Below are 19,505 nucleotides of genomic sequence, written 5' to 3' on the forward strand. Positions count from 1 at the left end.
TGTGCGGGGCGGAGATGGCCCCCACGACATTCACCCCCTCCAATGCGGCCAGGGCAATGGCCACGGCGCCCCTGGACGGCCCCCGATCGCCCACTGCGCCCCTGGACGGCCCCGGCCCTCTCCGAGCTCGGGCCTCCTGGGGAAGCAGCTATCGTGGAGCCTGGGGGTCTGGAGAAGGCCCAGCAGCCCTCCGTGAGAGGACGGGAAAGGGGAAAGCCTCGCCGGCGGCGGCACGGAGGCGCCGGGAGGGCGGCCCCAGGGCGGGGTCGGACGGTCCCGGGCGCCCCTGGCCCCCCCCCGGGGCGGCCCCACACCCGCGCGCCAAGGGTTAAGCGGACGCCGGCCGGCAAGTAGTTCCGGCCGGCCCCGCCCCGGCCGGGCGGAGGGACGCATCACGCCGGGGCGGGGAAGCCGGATCCCTGCGCGGGGTTGCTAAGGGTGAAAGTTTTCATTGACTTTGCTCACTTCGGGCCGGGGCGCGGGGACGAGCGGGTCTCCGGCCGGAGTCGGCGTGGTGGCCCCGGCGACGCGTGGCCAGAAAGGCAGGACCCGCCGGCCGGCTGAGCCCTTCCGTCCCCGGCTCCTCGCCGCCAACCACCCTCGGGGTCCGCCATCCCCGGTCCACCGCCCGCCCTCCCGAAAGCCGAGAGAATTACCCCGGGAGCCCCGAGCCCCCCTTCCCGTCCCCAACTCTCAGCCACTGGGAGGACCTTCCCGCGAACCCCGGCTCTGAGCCGTCGGCGTGCGCCCCGCGCTCAGGACCACCCTGGCCGGCCGGAGAAGCCGCCCCGCCGCCGCCGTCGCGGACACCCGAGTGAGTGCGGGAACGTGCGGGGGTGGGGGGGGCACCCTGACACCCACCTGCCGGCCGCCTCCCCACCCCGCCCCGCCCCACGCCGGCTCCACGGCGCGGCCGCCCCCCCCCCCCACCGCCCGGCGGCCACCCCCCCCCCGGCTCTCCCCCGTGCGCCTCTCCCGGGTCCTGGGTACCCACACGAGCCCCCTGCTCTCCCAGTCCCGAGAGTGCCCCCCCCTCCGGAGTGGGGTTCGTTTCCTCCCCTCCCAGCTCTCCGGAATACTCGCTGGAGAGTCCTTGCTAGGCACCGAAAGCGAACTCCCTCCGCCCCGCCATGAATCCGGGGAAGGAAGGTCGGGGGAGGGGGGGGCGTCCAGGCCTGGTTTTTCTGCTTCTTTTCCCGTGTGCAGGCGGGGAACGGGAGGTGGGGTGGGGTGGGGTGGTGGTGGTGGTGGTGGTGAGTTCGGTCTGGTCCGCTGGAACCAGAGGGATGAAGGGAGGGGGGGGGGCGGTCCGATCTACCCCGTGCTGGGCGAGGGGACCCGGGGGTGGAACTGCCCCGGGGGTCCGGAGCTCGTTTCAGCTGGAGCTCTCTTTATCCTCTTCTGTGCTTCGAGGGAACGCTGGGCGGAAAAAAAAACACACAAAAATAACACAAAACAACAACAAAAGTGTACGGTCCTCGCCGAGCCGGGCCGGGGAGTCGGCGTCGCTTCCGATCCCGGTGAGGCGCGGAGGGGAACGGGGCCTAGCCCTTCCCTCCGGTCCCGGGGCGGGGCTGGCGCGCTCGGCCACGGATCCCGGGAAGGCCGGGCGGGGACGGCTTGCCGGACCCCCCTCCCCTCTCCCCTCCCCTGGGAGGAACTTGGGGACCCGCGGGGCAGGCTTCCCAGTGCCTGGACGGCCGCTGACCTGTGTGTCTGTCTGCGCGCGCGCGCGTGTGCGTGTTTCTCCTTCCCCCTCGATGCCCCCCCAGAAAAACACCCCTAGTATTGCTTTTTGGGGCGCCTGCCTGCCCCCCCCCCATTTGTCTCTCCAGCGCTGGCGGAAGCAGCCTGTGTGGGAGGAAGGATTGGGGAGGTTTAACACCCCTGCGGGGAGCTTGCCGTGCCGGGGACCTGGGGAGTCTGTCTAGTCGTGGGGGGGGGGGTGCGGGGTCGGGGTTCCCTTCGCGGCCTGGACGCGGTCACCCCTTTCTCCAGCCCGGGTCTGGCGACCTCGCGGAGGCCGCGAGAGCCGGGTCCGATTCCTGCGCGTCCGTGGGGTGCAGGAGCCGAGCCCACGGCGCCCCGCCTGCAGCCAGCCCGGGACGGCTCGCGGGGGTTCGGATCCCGGGGGGGGGGGACACGGAAACGCCTTCGGGGCAGATCCCTAGGGCGGCACGCTTGCGGGGCGGGGCGGGGAGTCCAGGCCCTCGGGAAACCCGGGCCCCCCGGCAGGCCCGGTACGACTCGCCGGCGGGTTGGAACCCAGTGTCCTCGGAGGTGGGGGAGGAAACAACCCGCCCGCGGCCCCAGTGCGCATGTGCGTCGGAAACTTTTCCTCGGCTCCGACCCTCGGCTGGGTCCCCCTGCCGGGCATGCGCAGTGCGCGGGAAAGCGGAGCGGGCACCGAAAGTAGGTCACGCGCGGCGGGGTGGCGAGGGGGTGTGGGGGGACACGGCACCCTGGGTGCAGGGCCCCCCCCTCCCGGTGCAGAGCACGGAGGAAGGCGGACACCACTCCCTGCGTCCCCAGCCGGGTGCTGCAAGCCTGCCTGCTTCGCCCAAGCCTGGGCCTCCAGGACACCGGGGTGGGAGCGGGTGGGAGGGGGCCTGGCCCTCGCTCTCCTGGCCGGGTAGCAACTGCAGGTCCGCCCTGCTGGGACACCCGCCCCTGCCCACACCGCATTTGAAGCCAGGAGAGCCTGATTGTAGGGTGGCCTGGGTGCGAAGGGTTGGAAGTTATCTGAGTATTTGTGTAGGCTTGGGACCCAGTAGATGCCTTCCCTAATAACTCTCCTTTCCCTTTTGACAACACAGTCATCTTTTTCCTTAAAAATGGTGCTTTGTGTTTTGGAGATTGACCGAGGTCCGCTTTCTCCCCCTGTCCTAAAACATAAGTCTACACAAGGCATCCCAAACCGGATCTAACTTTGGCCACAAGTAAACTAGTGATGACTAAAGTTACCAATGAAATAGGACCCAATTTACACTTGCAACTTTCTTTTTTTACATTTTAACTTTCACAATGATGAAAATTACCATTCTATGCTACATAGCTTACCAAGTCTATGTACTTTAACAATAAAATCATTCCCTCCATTTCAGAAGATACTTTCTTTTTGTAACTCATTGACAGAGAGGAGACTTTGATATTGTTAAACACTACTATTTTTACCAGTTAGGGGGCTTGAACTCACAGCCTGAGCACTATTCCCTGTTGCTCAAGGCTAGCACTCTACCACCCGAGCCACAGTGCCACTTTGGGCTTTTTCTGTTTATGTGGTGCTGAGGAATCGAACCCAGGGCTTCATGCATGCTAAGCAAACACCCTATTACTAAGCCACATTCCCAGTCCAACACTGTCTTTTTTTTTTTTCTTTTTTATGGCTTTCTGGCTGGAGGAGATCTGAAGAGTCCTCTGCAGCTGTTTAATAAGTCTAATTGTTTCTCTTTATTATTAAAGATTGTTATTTCTAGCCAGGTGCTGGTGGCTTAATCCTATATAACCCTCCCTACGCAGGAGGCTGAGATCTAAGGATCACAGTTGGAAGCCAGCATGGGCAGATCTGCCCATGAGACCCCAATAAACTTCTCAGAAAAAGCTGAAAGTGGCTCTGTGGCTCAAGTGGTTGATCCCTAGCCTTGAAAAAAAAGAATCTCAGGAACAGAGCCCAGGCCCTGAGTTCAAGCCCCAGGACTGGCACTAAAAAGAAAGAAAGAAAAAGGTAGTTATTTCTAAGCTTTTTAAAGTCTTCCTTCGCTTCCATAAAGATTTTCTATGTAAGCTTTAGAACCTGTCTTGTCACTTTCTAAACAACGAATGAACTCATCCCAGTGGTTCACCCCTATCTTTACTTGAAGACAAGACAGCAGCACCCAGGTGCTAAATCCTCAACTCCATAAGCTTCTTGAAGTCAAAATTAGAGCTTGAGCTGAGAGAGCACAAAATCCCATCCTAGTTGTCTGGCAGTTTTGTAGGGCTGCACCTCCTAACTGCGTGGCCTAGCCTGTTCTGCAATTGAAGAAGCAAAGGTGGCATTCTGTTTCCTTCTTTATGCAGCAGCATCGCTGAAGTGTAAACCGGTGTGCAGTTCTAGTTGCTTATGCTGCAGAAAATGGCTCTCTAGGCAGGGCTGATGACAGAGCTTCTATTGTATTTGGGGTGGGAGGGTTATTTCCCAAAGACTTCAGCCTACATTTAAAATGATCCCATTTTGAGGCTGTACTGTTCAGAGGCTGTTAACTTAGGAGGCAAGTTATACAGCAAAGTTTGGGGAGACCTGGAAAAGTGTAGAAGCCTTTCAGTTTTGGTGCATTCGTAAGTGCCTTGGAATATTAAGTGTCATATACTGACTTAGGTCTATATTTTACTTGCTGGGTGCCAGTGACTCATGCCTGTAATCCTAGCTATTCAGGGAGCTGACATCTGAGGATCACAGTTCAAAGCCAACCTGGACAAGAAAGTCCATGAGCCATTTTTTTTTTTGGGGGGGGGGCAGTCCTAGGGCTGTGAACTCAGGGCCTGGGCACCATCCCTGGGTTTTTATTGCTCAAGTCTAGCACTGAGCTACCATGCCACATCTGGCTTTTTCTGTGTGTGTGGCACTAAGGAATAGAACCCAGGGCTTCATGCATGCAAGCAAGCATTCTACCACTGAGTCACATTCCCAGCCCAAGTTCATGAGACTTATCTCCAACAAACTACTCAGAAAAAAACTGCCAATGTTGATGTGGTTCAAGTGGCAGAACATCATCCTTGAGCAAAAGAAGCTCAGGGGCAGCACCCGGACCCAGAGTTCAAGCCCTGAGACCAGCAAAAAAAAAAAAGGATTGGGGTGTATTTTACTTGACTAGATGCATGGATGAGTATTAGAAGACCATCGATGAGTTGAAAAGAGCAAATGAGAGTACAAGATCCTGAGTTCAAGCCCCAGTACACACACACACACACACACACACACACACACACACATACACATCAGTTTTATTTTATTTTGTCTTATTTGCTGGTGCTGGGGCTTAAACGCAGGGCCCGGGCGCCATCGCTGAGCCTCTTTGGGTTCAAGAGTAGCGCTCTACCACTTGAGCCACAGCACCACTTCCAGCTTTTTCTCAGTAGTTTATTGGATATAAGATTCTTAAGGACTTTTGCCTGGGCTGGATTCCAACCATGAACCTCAGAGTAGCAAGGTTTACAGGCGTGAGCCACTGGTGCCTGGCTCAATTTTATTTTTAAAGCACTTAGGACTTAGTGCTTGTGACTTGTGTCTGTAAACCTGGCAACTCAGAAGCTTGAGATCCAGAGTATCTCAATTTAAAGCCATCTTTAAAACAGCTAGTAAAAAGTAGAGCTGTAGGTATGAATCAAGCAACAGGGGAACCAGCTTTCAGCAACTAAGCAGAGAGAGAGAGAGAGAGAGAGATAAAAAAAAAAAGTATGTACACTGTGTTTTTAGTTCCAGGACTATTCTTGGGAACTGATACAAAACTTTCTTTGCAACTTCTTTCAGCTTCAACATGGTAGACACTTCTAGTAGACCGCCATGGCCCTTTAAAATCTCCATTCTTTGGGAATTTGAAGCCATAGCATGACCCTGACTAAGCTTTACCTCCTAGCCCTCATTCCCCCATAAAGATTTTATTCTTGGGATACCTGTGGTCTAGTAGCCAACTTTGCAGCTAGTGATGAACCAGTCATCAAAATAGATAGTTCCCTCCCCCCCTTTTTTGGGGGGGTGCAGTCCTGGGTCTTGGACTCAGGGCCTGAGCACTGTCCCTGGCTTCTTTTTGCTCAAGGCTAGCACTCTGCCACTTGAGCCACAGCGCCACTTCTGGCCGTTTTCTATATATGTGGTGCTGGGGAATCGAACCCAGGGCTTCATGTATACAAAGCAAGCACTCTTGCCACTAGGCCATATCCCCAGCCCCCAGTCCCCCTTTTTAAAAAAAAGCATTCTTCTCCTTAAGTGTAAAATGATCCTGAAACTGATCAGTCTTAATCGTGAATGGACATCTGAAGAACTCTGAAGAGCAAGTCTGTGTTAGACACTGGGATGGGAAGGGAATCCGGATTTCCTGAATGCGGAGCGCTTGTGGCAGGCTTGGGGAGGGCTGCAGCCACCACACTTGTGCTCACTTCCCCCGTCTCCCCCTCTGCCTCCAAGGATCCAAACACTGTCCTTTTTTTTTGGCCGGTCCTGGGACTTGAACTCAGGACCTGGGCACTGTCCCTGAGCTTCTTTTGCTCAAGGCTAGCACTCTACCACTTGAACCACAGCGCCACTTTCGGCTTTTCTGTTTGTGTGGTGCTGAGGAATCGAACCCAGGGCTTCATGCATGCAAGGCAAGCTCTCTACCACTAAGCCACATTCCCAGCCCCCAGCCACTGTCTTATGCTACTCTATAGCATTCAATTGCCCTGTGTATCTTCTCTGTCAATCCACGTCAGAAGTCGTTGTCTACAGTCAGTCCTAAAAGTGCCCCTAGGAAACACTGGCCCAGGTCTGAAACTTAATACAGAAATGTGTTAGGGCAGGTCTTCAAAATCCTGGAGATCTCCAGGTCTGGAATTAGTACCTGAATACTTTCTACTGGCCCCAGAAGCAATTGTCATCAAAAATCATGTGCTGGGCTGGGAATGTGGCTTAGTGGTAGTGCGCTTGCCTTGCGTGCACAAAGCCCTGGGTTTGATTCCTCAGCACCCCATAAACAGAAAAAGCCGGAAGTGGCGCTGGGGCTCGAGTGGTAGAGTGCTAGCTTTGGGCAAAAAGAAGCCAGGGGGGCTGGGGATATGGCCTAGTGGCAAGAGCGCTTGCCTCGTATACATGAGGCCCTGGGTTCGATTCCCCAGCACCACATATACAGAAAACGGCCAGAAGTGGCACTGTGGCTCAAGTGGCAGAGCAAAAGGAAGCCAGGGACAGTGCTCAGGCCCTGAGTCCAAGGCCCAGGACTGGCCAAAAAAAAAAAAAAAAAAATGTGCTGAGCTGAGTCTTCCCAGGACAGAAGATGACCTTGGGGAGATGAGCCCCGTCTCTGCGGAGCTCAGAGGCGGAGCTGGTTAGGGGACACACTCTGATCCCTGCGGCCCTCAGACATGGCCTTTCTCACTTCAGTTTCTCCCCGGACATGAGTCTAAGAGAACATGGGATGGTGATGACTGGTTCACTGGCCCTCGGGACCTCACAGGTCATCTTCCTGAAACAGGACGCCTCCCAAGCAACCCTTTCTGACCTCAGAGGGATCTGGCTGCGAGAGAACTCCAGAATAAGAATCGCAATGCTTAGCTTGGACTGCCCCCACTGCAGGCCGTTCCAAATGCACCCATAGGTGGTCAGACAGCCCCCGGGAGACGGGGTGATGTTGGGGTCCCCGGCTGGAGGCCAGGGGCAAGTTTCTTCCTTCTGCCATCCTCATCACTTAGGAACCTCAGGGATTCCTGTGGGCCACAGGACTGGCGCTCTTGACCCCACTGACCCGAAGCACCTTGCTTCCGGTTCCTTTCCTCTGCCTCCCTGGGGGAGCCCCCTGCTGCGGGATTTCCTCGTGGTCGCTTTCCTGGTGATCATGGTCCCCATTCTTAGAGGCTCTCCGGATGGAAGTGCTTATTAAGCTTTAGCCAGACTATGGAATTCTATGACTTTTGTTTTTTGCGCTGGGTCTCGAACTCAGGAGCTGGGTGCTATCCCCAAGCTTCTTTTGCTCAAGGCGTGTGCTCCACCACCTGAGCCACAGCTCCACTTCCAGCTTTTTTGGCATTTTATTGGAGAGAAGAGTCTCATGGGGGGGGGGGCTGGGAATGTGGTTTAGTAGTAGAGTGCTTGCCAAGCATGCACCAAGCCCCGGCTTGGGTTTCTTAGTACCATATAAACAAGAAGTGGAACTGGTGCTATGGGTCAAGTTGTAGAGTGAGCAAAAGAAGCTGAAGGACAGTGCCCAGGCTCTGAATTTAAGCCCCAAAAGTGGCAAAGAAAAAAAAAAAAAAAGGACTCATGGATTTTCCTGCTTGGACTGGCTTTGTACTTTTTTTTCTTTTCTTTTTTTTTTTTTTTCGGTCATGGGGCGTGAGGCTTGAACTCAGGGCCTGGGTGCTGTCCCTGAGCTCTTCAGCTCTACCACTGGAGACACAGTGTCACTTCCGGTTTTCTGGTGGTTAATTGGAGGTCAGAGTCTCACAAACTTTCCTGCCCAGGCTGGCTTTGAACCAAGATCCTCAGGTGTCAGCCTCCTGAGTAGCTAGGATTTCAGGTGTGAGCCACCAAGTGCCTGGCTTGGAATCCCTAAATCAGTTCTGTAAACCCACACTGAATCCAGAGCCCGCAAACGCATGGGGCTGAGGGTGGCAGATGGATGTGACCGGAGCCCACGCCCCAGCGGTGCTGGCAGTGCTCCCTCCTCAGTGACCCGTGTCCCTTCCCATTTAACGAGGACGGCTCAAGATTTTAAACTTGCATCTTGGTCTGTGACAGTTTGGGGGCAGAACTTTACCGAGTCATTGTAGAATGTTTTTTGACAGGTAGTATCATTCATAACTTGAAATATAAAAATAGCCAAAAAATACAATCTCTTTTTAATTTTTATTGTCAAGCTGATATACAGAGCAGTTACAGTTTCATACATTAGGCACTGGATACATTTCTTGTACTGTTTGTTACCTCCTCCCTCATTCCCCCTCCCCCCTCTCTTTTTTTTTTTTTCCTGTCATTTGTGGGGCTTGAACTCTGGGCATGGGCGCTGTCCCTGGCTGGGAGTTTTGTGCTGTGCTCAAGGCTAGCGCTCTACCACTTGAGCCACAGCTTCTCTTGTGGTTTTCTGGTGGTTTATTGGAGATAAAAGAATCGCACAGACTTGATAGCCAGGGCTGGCCAGCTTCGAACCACAATCCTCAGATCTCGGGGGCCTTCTGAGTAGCTGGGCTTATAGAGCCACGGCACCCAGCCCTACTTATAATTTCCAGGTTTATCAAGCGCCTACTAATTGCCAAGTTGAGCGGCTGGCTTTGTCTCTGATGTAAGCCTCTTGTTACCGATGAGGAGACACTAGTGGAGCAGAAACTGTCCCCGGGGTCTGTGTGATCCAAAGTTAGCATTGTCCTAATCTCCTCTTTTTGTTGGTGGGGAGAAGTGGGTATGTACCCATACTGGGGCCTGAACTCGGGACCTCTCATCCTTTTTTGCCCCAGGCTGAGCCCCCCACCCTCAGTCATGCCTCCACTCCGGGCTTTTTGCCAGTTAGCTGGAGATGAGTGTCCTTGCGGGATTTGTTTGCCATGATCCTCACCCCTCAGGCTCTCGAGTGGCCAAGATCCGCCCCGGTCGCTCCTCCGCCCTGGCGTCCGTCCATCAGCACGAACACCTCTCTCCTGGCACGTGTGTCCGTGACGTGACTGACGCCTCTCTACTTTCTGGCTTGCCAGGACTCCCCGGAGCCCGGAGCCGGGGCCCGGCCGCCCCCTGCCCCCTGCCGCTGACCCGCGAGCCCCGGAGGGGACCATGCAGCTGGAGATCAAAGTGGCCCTGCACTTCATCATCTCCTACCTGTACAACAAGCTGCCCCGCCGCCGCGCCGACCTGTTCGGGGAGGAGCTCGAGCGCCTCCTGAAGAAGAAGTACGAGGGCCACTGGTACCCGGACCGGCCCCTCAAGGGCTCGGGCTTCCGCTGCGTGCACATCGGGGAGCTGGTGGACCCCGTGGTGGAGCTGGCGGCCCGGCGGAGCGGCCTGGCGGCCGAGGACGTGCGCGCCAACGTGCCCGAGGAGCTGAGCGTCTGGATCGACCCCTTCGAGGTGTCCTACCAGATCGGGGAGAAGGGCGCCGTCAAGGTGCTGTACGTGGGCGACGGGCCCGGGGGCGGCGGCGGCGGCGGGGAGGGCGGCGGGGCCGGCGGCGGCGGCGGGGCCCCGGAGCCGGACAAGGAGGCCCGCAGCAGCTTCAACCCCGACGCCCAGGTGTTCGTGCCCATCGGCAGCCAGAGCCGCTCCCTGACCAGCTCCCCGTCGCCGCCCTTCGGCCGCTCCCCGAGCCCCACCTTCCTGCCCCGCGCCTCCCAGCCCCTCACCTTCACCACCGCCTCCTTCGCCGCCACCAAGTTCGGCTCCACCAAGATGAAGAAGGGCGGGGCCGGGGGCGGGGCCTCCGCCGGAGGGGGCGGGGTCGGGGGCGGGGCCGGCGGCACGCAGCCCGCGCCGCCCCAGCCTGCCCCGCGCGCCGCCGCCGCCGCCGCCTCCGCGGCGCGCTCGCCCCCCGCCAGCCCGCCCAAGCCCCAGGGCCTCGCCCTGTCGGTGCACCCGCTGAGCCTCCTCGCGGCCGGCGCCGCCCCGCAGTCCCAGCTCTCGCCCAACGCCAAGGAGTTCGTCTACAGCGGCGGCCGCGGCGGCTCCTCCTCGCCCGGCCTCCTCTTCGACGGGGCGGCCGGCGGCACCGGCACCGGCGGCGGCTTCGACGTGGCCCAGGTGCTCGGAGGCGGCGGCGGCGGCGGCGGCAACGCCAACAGCCTCTTCCTGGAGAAGACGCCCTTCGTGGAAGGCCTCAGCTACAACCTGAACAGCATGCAGTACCCCAGCCAGCCATTCCAGCCCGTGGTGCTGGCCAACTGACACCGCACGCACGCACGCACGCGCACGCACGTGTGTCCCCATCGGATCGGGCCCCCGCGCCGGACCACACGGGAAGCTTCGAGAAGGGCTCCAGAGCGCCCCCACTCCGCCTCGGGGTTCCACCCCCACCCACCCACCACCGCCTGACGGTTTCCTGCCGGCCTCTGGTTTCCTTGGTCGATTCAGGTTTTGCATTTTTCTCCCCCCCCCCATAGTTGTCCTGTAATCAGTGGCTTCCTGTGCTAAGAACGGTGGGCGTGTGGCCGCTCCCTCCCTCCCTCCTTCCTGCACACCCCTGCGGTGATCAGTGTGTTCCAGCCCCCAGGGCAGGGAGGGAGAAGCTGTCTTCGCTTCCCCCCCCCCCCCCCCCCCCCCCCGTCGTCGTCGTCTCGGGGCCACTGGACACCATCCCCCCCGAAAGCTGATGTCCCTCCAGGCAGGCAGGGAAGGTGGCACTTGGTCTCCTGGAGATCCTCTCATCCCACCATTCCCTCCTGGCCCTGGAGATGCGCCTGTTGATGCACGCCGAGGCTGCGGGGTGGGCGTGGGGGGTCGAGTGTGTGTCTGTGTGTGTTTGCTCTCCCGTGCGTGCGCGTGCTAAAGGATCCCCCGCCACGTGGGCTTCCCCTCTGGATGTGACTACAAAGCGGGGGGCCTGGGTCGGGGTGAGGTGTCAGCCCCCCTCACCGCCCCCCCCTGCCCCCCCCCCCCCCCCGCAGGGCTGGCCAGGTGGCGGGGTGATTGTGTGCCTGAGCCCAAGACACTCCCAGGAGAAACACTGCAATAGCAACTGCTGTCCACGCTGCAGAGAGATCTGCACTTTGGTTTGTTTTTGACCAAAAAAAAAATTTTTTTTAAAGTCTGCTCTGTGGGGTGGGAGAATAAATACCCCAGCCTCCAGGGACTCCACTGACCCTGTCATGTGACTTGGGGGGGGGCTGCCCAGGGAGGCGGGGCTGGAGTGCCGAGGGGTGCCTGGTGTGCAGCGAGTGGCCGTTGCACACACTTGTGTCCTGCCCAAGAGCTTCTGACTTGCCGCCCCATCTCGGGGCTTTGACCCTGTGAGTCCTGGTCTCCTTGTGGCCCTGGAGTACAGCAGTGCCCTCCTTCCCCTGCCACTGTATAAGTGGGAGGGCTTTTCTCCGACCCAAAAGCAGCTCCAAACCACGATGCTTTGGCCTGGGCACTTAGCACCAGGACCCATCACCAGACAGCACCAAGATCCTCGGCACCCCCCACCCCACGCCCACCCCCAGGGGCCCCAAGTGGAAAGTTCCGTTCCAGTGGCTAGGGCCCAGACAGACATTGCCAGCCTCCTGTCCCTGCGGCGGACACCAGCACTACCTCCCCAGCGGGGCAGAGCCTGCTCCCGGCCGGGCACCATCTGCCCCCCTCAGCCTCAGGGCCAGGCCAGCCCGCCCCCTCCCTTAGCCTTGGCTGACTCCCAGGTGACAGGCCCCAGGCAGATGGCTTCTCTCTGGGACAGGTAGGGTGCTGCCTTATCCCCTCCTCCCGTCCCCTACACACCCACCCCACCGCACCTGGGGGGAGCCGAGCCCCTTTGCATGACTCCAGCCCGGCCTCCGTGCCCGGTCCAGTCTGTCTTGTCTCAAATCTAGGCATTTTTGCTTCAACTTTATTTTTTTTTTTAAAGAAAAAACAACAACACAACTCTGCACTACAATTTACCTGGTTTCGTAGGGCTTTTTTTTATTTTCTACATTTCTTGGTGTCCGTTTGTATTGATAATTTGCTACATTTGTAAAATGTAAGAGGTATATATAATATATGTATATTTCTAACGTAAGAAACGTAATTTTTTTTCTTTTCAAGATTTTTTCTTAAAAAGGAGATGAACCGATATTTTTTCAGGAAAAACAAACTTTAAAATAAAAAAAAGAGGAGAATAGAATCATTTTCTCCCCTTTTCCTATCCTCTGTGTCTGTTCTTCCCCAGGAGCAAGTGTGTTATTTTGTAAAGAAATGTTACTGCTGTGGGTTCCGAATGGTGGCTTTTCTGCAGTGCAGAATGCTCTAGATCCTTGAGTCTCTTCCGGGGTGGGAAGGGGGGTATTGAGGCAGCCGCAGAGAGGAGCTGGGGAGGGGGGCTGGGAAATGACCTGTTTTTCTTTAGTGAAGGAGGAATACAATCCCACGTTTTGTATTCAGAATGTTGTGCAATATTTTGGAATGGGACATTGGTGTGCGTAGAGATTTAAAAAACACAAAAAGATTGATCAAATCTGTACAGTTTATATTGTTCCAGATTTTTTTAAGTTTGTATTAAAAGCATGATATATAATAGCCTTCGGCTTGTTCCTGGTTTATGTGGTTTCCGGGGTCTCTTAGTTGCGGCCCAGCCCCCGTGGTTTCAGGTGATCTCAGCCTCACAGTGACTGCACAAATTGGCCATTAGTGTGCCCACTAGCTTGGTCCTTCGCTACGAGGGTATCTGGCTCATTTAGAAGCCCCCTGTGCACCGGGCACCAGTGGCTCATGCCTATAATCCTAGCTGCTGAGGAGGCCTAGGTGTTTGTTGTCCCTTAGTTATTTTGTTGGAGGCTGGTGCTCTATCACTTGAGCCACAGCTCCACTTGCAATTTTCTGGTCATTAGTTGCAGATGAGAGTCTCACAGACTTTCCTGCCTGGGCTGGCTTCGAACCACAATCCTCAGATCTCAACCTCCTTCCTGAGTAACCAGGATTGCAGGCGTGAGCCACTGGCACCCAGCTTCATTCCGCCTACTCTGATATCTCATTTCCTCATCTCTAAAGTGGGGGTAATTGTACATCCTTGTGAACACAGAATGAAATTACGAGTGGAAAACGCTGAGCACACGGGTGGTTCTGGAATAAACAGGACAGTATCGTTTTCATTATCAAGCGCCACTTGGTCAGCCCCGACCGGTCCACTCCCCTGCATCAGCAGATAGGACCAAACCCCAAGCCAGCCAGCAGCAGGACTGGCTGGGGTGGAGAAGAAAACTGCATTCTCCAAGCACAGCCGGGGGCCGAGACGGGCAGGTGGGGTGAGTCACAGCAACTCCCCCCTCCCTTCCCCCCCCCTCCAGGGCCTGCCTGAGTCAGTGCCCTGGGGCCAGGGGGTCCCACTGTGTCTGGCGCCCCTCCAGGGAGAGATTGGGGTGGATGGCACGCTCTTCCTTTCCTACCTGGCCAGCTCAGCCAATCCCTGCCTCCGACAGGGCCTGTGGGCAGCTGGGCCCTGGCTGGGAAGCTTCTAAGACTGAGCAATGAGTCTGCTCATCCTCGGGGTTTTAATTTAGGGGAATTTCATACCAGCAAAAGAAATAGGTTCTACATCTTCAAAGCTGCCAACTTACCGTGTCACCTTGAAATCTTGACATTCATGTAGACAACAAGGAACGTGGGGCTAGGCCCTTGTCCAGTTAGGTCATTTGGTCATTTCCTAAGCCAGCACCTCTTCTTGCCCTTGGGAGCACCCCAGGAAGGCCCTAGGTGCTGTCACGCCTTCCCTAGGGAGAAGGGAGGAAGTGACGGGCCGGGCCCTGGGCAGAGCCCCTCGAATGTACCACAAGAACATACTCAAATTGTGCTGGGATGTGGCTGGGTTAGGGGAATCTGAGCAAAATCAAAGGCCACAGAGTGGACCCGGACACCCGGGTTCTTCCAGCTCCACCGTTGGTCCACACGCCATATCCCGCACTCAAGGGGGCCTGGGCTGAGGATGAAGCTCGCTGGCAGAGCCCTCGCCTCACCTAGCATGTGGAAAGCCTTAACCTCAATCCCTACTATCACAAGAGAGGGAGCGGGACCAAGAGAACGAAGGGGAGAGAAAATGACATGGTATGCCCAAGCCAGCAGCGTAAGATAACCTTGAGAGGCTGGGCATGTGGCTTAGCAGTATAGTGCTTGCCTAGCCTGCATGAAGCCCTGGGTTCGATTCCGCAGCACCACATACACAGAAAAGGCTGGGAGTGGCTCTGTGGGTCAAGTGGTAGAGTGCTAGCCTTGAGCAAAAGAGTTCAGGGGTAGTGCCCAGGCTCTGAGTTGGAGCCCCACAAATGACAAAAAAAAAAATCCTTGAGGAGCTAGGCAGGGCTATAGCATGGGCCTTTCCACCCCCATGGGGGTGAGTGAGATTTTTATCCTCTAGTTGCTTCCTTAGTGGAGGGAGAGTTTATCTCCTCTATTCGATCATCAAACTTCCAGAGTCCCTCCTTTGTGCCAGACCCTGAGCTAGACTGCAGGTATGGACTGGCCAGAGGAATAGACCCAGACGGTGGGGAAGAAGTAGAAGGTTCTAGTGGTAGTGGAATGGGATGGAAATCTAAGCCAGGTCATCCTGACTTCAACACCCAATGGGACCATGATAAAAGGATGTCCAAAGAGGGGCTGGGAATATGGCCTAGTGGCAAGAGCACTTGCCTCGTATACATGAAGCCCTGGGTTCGATTCCCCAGCACCACATATATGGAAAATGGCCAGAAGCGGCTCTGTGGCTCAAGTGGCAGAGTGCTAGCCTTGAGCAAAAAGAAGCCAGGGACAGTGCTCAGGCCCTGAGTCCAAGGCCCAGGACTGGCCAAAAAAAAAAAAAAAAAAAAAAAGGATGTCCAAAGAGCAATCAGCATCTAGGGAAGGCTCCCATCCAGCCCCAGAACTTTCCAGAGCGTTGGTAGAAGCCTGTGGGGGAAAGGTCTGAAGAAGGAGGGAGCTGCAGGGCAAGCTGGCACAGAGAGGTCCCAGGGGTCACGGGGAGGTGGAAGGGGAATGAGTCTCCAGGTCAGAGGAGTGAGGAGCCCCGGGGGGGGGGGGGGAGGGGGGGAGGTACCTGTTTATAATCCCAGCCCTCAGACAAAGTGAGACAATTAACAGGGATCTTCAACTCACCTGCCCTGAAAGGTGGCAGCAAGTGTTTCTCTTTTCCTACTTTTCCCTCTTTTAACTCTGTTATACTAAAATCAATCCTCCCTAAAACTTTGGAAAAAAAAATAAAATTTAAAAGCAAAAGGCTAGGGGGTAGCCCAGTGTTTGTGATTCATACCTGTAATCCTAGCTACTCAAGCAGCTGAGATGTGAGAATCGTGGTTCAAAGCCAACCTGGGGAAAATCTGTAAGACTTATCTCCAATGAAGGAGCAAAACGCCAGAAGCGGAAGTGTGGGTCAAGTGGTAGAGTACCAGTCTTGAGCAGAGTTCAAGCCCTGAGTTCAAGCCCCAGCCCCAATAAATACGTTCACTAATTCATTAAAATAAAGAAGGAGGGGTTAGAACTCCACCTTGCAATGCAGTGCATGCTTAGTCCGTGGAAGGCCCTGGGTTCAAATGAACAAGCGGAAATGCCTGATGGATGGAAAGACCCAGACAGTATTCAGTTAGGCATTCCAGCAAATCCTCCGGCCGCCTGCTGCACTCGGGCCGCTGGCCCTGCCCGCGCCTTGCTAAGCTTACCGACTGTAGCTGATGAGACAAGCAAGGGTATGATAATGGAAGGAAGAGCCCCGTCTGGAGCTTGGGGTTCTGAGGGAAGGGAGGGGCGGAAGCGCCCCTTCCCCACGGGCCGAGAGGAGGCAGTTCCGCGGGGACCTGCCCCTTCCTGTTTGAGCCTGTGGAGTCGCAGCTTGGGACACGCGTGGCTCTGTCATTTGAGGGCACGAGGCCCCTGAGCAGGCCTCTCACCTTGGGTCAGCTGACATTAGCACAACAAGAGGGGAAAAAAGCCAAAGGCAGGAAAGCAGGAGGAACCCAGGGGGTGCCCCCCCCAGCCTGTCCCAGGGGGACTCTTGGGGCAAGGGGCGTGCATTGGAGCGGGGCACCCCTGCTCAGCAGCACTGGAAGCGGGGTGCTAGAGGTAGCTGCAGGGCTGCGCTGGTCTCTGAGGACAGCTCTGACCTCTTGTTCATGCTAGATTGGCCCAAAGCCCGGGGGAGGGAGGGGGAGGGCCAGGTCAGTGCCATGGGTTGGTCAGGGACGGGGGGGGGGGGGTGCTAGGACCTCTCTCTGGACACAATGTCCTAGACTGCTCCCCAGGGAACAGTGGCTGGCAGAGCACACGGGCAGCTGGCCGACGGGGGGGGGGGGGGGCGGCAGCCAAGCTGAGCAAACGGCTCGTTCCTACAACCTGTCCCCCACCACCTCAGGCAAGGAGAGCGCCAGCTCCCGAGAGACACTCTGTAGGGACCGACCTTGGCAATCCCTCTCTACCTGTCTGTCTCCCCCTATCACCCCACAACAGCCATCCTTTGAGCTAAGTTCTAGAAGAGGGCAGAGCCTCACAAATGCGGGCCAGTCCCCCTTTTCTAGTTGTCTGACCTTGAGCAGGTCATACGCTCTCCGAAACCCGGCTTTTCACCTCCCTCTTCGGGTGGGAATGCACGGATAGCATGTAAGATCCTGTCCCTCTCAGAGAAAGCACTTGATGTTTGCTACTGTCGCCACATCAAATGAGCACCGATAACTTTTATTAATGGCTCCTCTGGGCCAAGAGCTTTATCTGCATCGTCCCAAAAGCCAACAACAGTCTCATGGTGGTCATTTTTCAGACGTAAAGTCATGGAGCTGACATAAGAGGCTGAGGAGGTTCCCCCCCCTCCCCACTCCCCCCTCCCCCCTCCTGTGGGTCCCCAGCCTCCCCGGGGGTCAGAAGGCCATTTGAGTAGATCCTGATGTTTTCCAAAGGCTGAAGCTGAATCAAAAGAGACCTTGGGGGTCCTTAGAACACAGCAGCTGAATCCAGACACCAGGGCTCAAACAGAACATTTTTATTTTATTTTATTTTTTTTGCCAGTCCTGGGGCTTGAACTCGGGGCCTGAGCACTGTCCCTGGCTTCCTTTTGCTCAAGGCTAGCACTCTGCCACTTGAGCCACAGCGCCGCTTCCAGCTTTGTGCTGGCGGACGGGCTTTTTCTTCCCAGGCTGGCTTCCAGCCTTGGTGCTCAGCTCTTGGTCTCTCCACTAGGATAGCTGGGGCGGTGAGGAGGGGCCGGCACACGAGGACGCGGGGCGCGTGGAGGGGGGGGTGGTGGAGGGCAGGGCGGCCAGGGGCGAGGCCCCCCCGGCCTTCTCATCCCATACCACGGGGCTGGGAAAGCGGCCACGGAAGCCGGGTTAGCCCCACCCTCGGCCGCGCCGTCCACAGCCGCAGGTGGAGCTGAGCTGAGGCCGCCGGGAGAATCCCGGCGCTCCCCACCGCGTCCCTCCGACGCCCACCCCGCTGTGAGCCCGCGAGGGGCGCGGTTACATAACGGAGGCGGGCGGGCGGGGCGGGGCGGCCCTCGGGGGAATAGCCTGGGTGTGCAGCCGCGTGACGCCGCCCGCCTGGCCCGCGGAGGGGGGGTGGGGAGGGCACCTGGGGGAGTAGGGGGAGGGCACCCGGGAGAGGGGGGAGGGCACCTGGGGGAGTAGGAGGAGGGCACCCGGGAGAGGGGGGAGGGCACCTGGGATGGAGGGGGAGGGCACCTGGGAGGGGGAGGGAGGGTGGGGAGGGCACCTGGGGGAGTAGGGGGAGGGCACCCGGGAGACCCGGCGCAGAGGGGCTCAGGTCCCCTCTCCCGGCACACCGGGTCGTTTGTCCCCCAGGGCCGGGGCTGCAGCGCCCCGGCTCCTCTCCTCTCCGCTCCGCTCCGGCCGGCGGCTCTGCGGACCCCTTGCCCCGCCCGGGAGCTGAGCCCGGCTCGCGGCCCCGCGGCCGTTCCCGCCCGGCTCCCCGCCAGGACTTCACCCGCGCCTTCTTCCGAGGCGGGTCTGAGGGCCCGCGCATGGCGGGGGCCAGAGGGCGAGGGCGCGGGGATCCCGGGGAGGCGGGCGGTGGCGAGGACGCGCGCGGGGAGCCGGGGGAGGCGCGCGAGGGCGAGGGCGCGCGCGGAGCCGGGGGAGGCGGGCGATGGCGAGGGCGCGGGGAGCCGGGGGAGGCGCGCGATGGCGAGGGCGCGGGGAGCCGGGGGAGGCGCGCGATGGCGAGGGCGCGGGGAGCCGGGGGAGGCGCGCGATGGCGAGGGCGCGGGGAGCCGGGGGAGGCGCGCGATGGCGAGGGCGCGGGGAGCCGGGGGAGGCGCGCGATGGCGAGGGCGCGGGGAGCCGGGGGAGGCGCGCGATGGCGAGGGCGCGGGGAGCCGGGGGAGGCGCGCGATGGCGAGGGCGCGCGCGGAGCCGGGGGAGGCGCGCGATGGCGAGGGCGCGCGGGGAGCCGGGGGAGGCGGGCCCGGGCGCCCATGTAGCCCCGTTCCTGGCCGGGTCTCCTCACCCTGGGGGAGAGCACAGGGGGCCCGGGCCCTGAGCCCCGTCCTGGCCCCTGGAGGCTGCCGAGCCCGGCCTGTGCCCGTGCAGTGAAGCGCGCTCCCGAGGGCCCCTCAGGGTTAGGGCCGCGCGGGCAGGGATGCCAGCCTGCTCTGATTTCTCGGGCAGGACTGAAAGTCAGAGCAGAGGTGAGGGGTCGGGGCAAAAACGGGAAGGCCTGGGAGAAGACTTCAGGGGCCTTGGCTAAATGGCGTCCCCATATTGGCTCCATAGCGCCCCGCACCCCCATCCCCAAGGCAGAGCTCTCTGAATAGGCCACCCGGTGGCTCACACCTGCCGTCCTAGCGACTCAGAAGGCTGGGATCTGAGGATGGAGGTTTGAACTCATCCGGGGCAGGAAAGTCCTTGAGCTGCTCATTCCCAGTTAACCACCCAAAAGCCAGCAGTGGAAGACTGGTTCACGTGGTAGAGCCACCAGCCTTGAATGGGGGGGAAAAAAAATAAAACTAAGGGACATTGCCTAGGCCCTGGGTTCAAGTCCCACCACTAGGACCAAAAAATAAAAACAAGAACAGAGGATCTCACTCAGCCTCCTATAACCCTGCAAAGTGGACCTTGTTTTCTAAGGCTCAGAGAGGGATGAGGTTGGGACAAAGATCAAGACTCAATTCCTTTATGCAGATTCTAAGTACATCCTG

At 58.2% G+C, this 19,505-nt stretch overlaps 1 protein-coding gene across 2 annotated transcripts; it reads left to right on the top strand.

Annotated features, from left to right (window-relative positions):
* Window positions 1-9,430: 9,430 nt before the first annotated feature.
* Window positions 9,431-12,900, top strand: Tob2 (transducer of ERBB2, 2). 2 transcript variants are annotated; one of them, XM_048354733.1, is made up of 2 exons: window positions 9,431-10,154; window positions 10,197-12,900. In XM_048354733.1, the coding sequence occupies exons 1-2, from the start codon at window positions 9,491-9,493 to the stop codon at window positions 10,592-10,594; spliced, it is 1,062 nt and encodes a 353-aa protein (XP_048210690.1). In that variant the 5' UTR covers window positions 9,431-9,490; the 3' UTR covers window positions 10,595-12,900. The 2 variants fall into 2 exon arrangements, with proteins under 2 accessions (XP_048210690.1, XP_048210682.1); XM_048354725.1 differs by having other exon boundaries at window positions 9,431-12,900.
* The last annotated feature ends 6,605 nt before the right edge of the window (window positions 12,901-19,505 follow it).

The sequence above is a fragment of the Perognathus longimembris genome, chromosome 1 (assembly GCF_023159225.1).
Source record: "Perognathus longimembris pacificus isolate PPM17 chromosome 1, ASM2315922v1, whole genome shotgun sequence".
Taxonomy (NCBI): Eukaryota; Metazoa; Chordata; class Mammalia; order Rodentia; family Heteromyidae; genus Perognathus; species Perognathus longimembris.

Coding starts and splice junctions, on each gene's coding strand:
- Tob2 (XM_048354725.1), top strand. CDS start 9,491: ATGCAGCTGGAGATCAAAGTGGCCCTGCACTTCATCATCTCCTACCTG.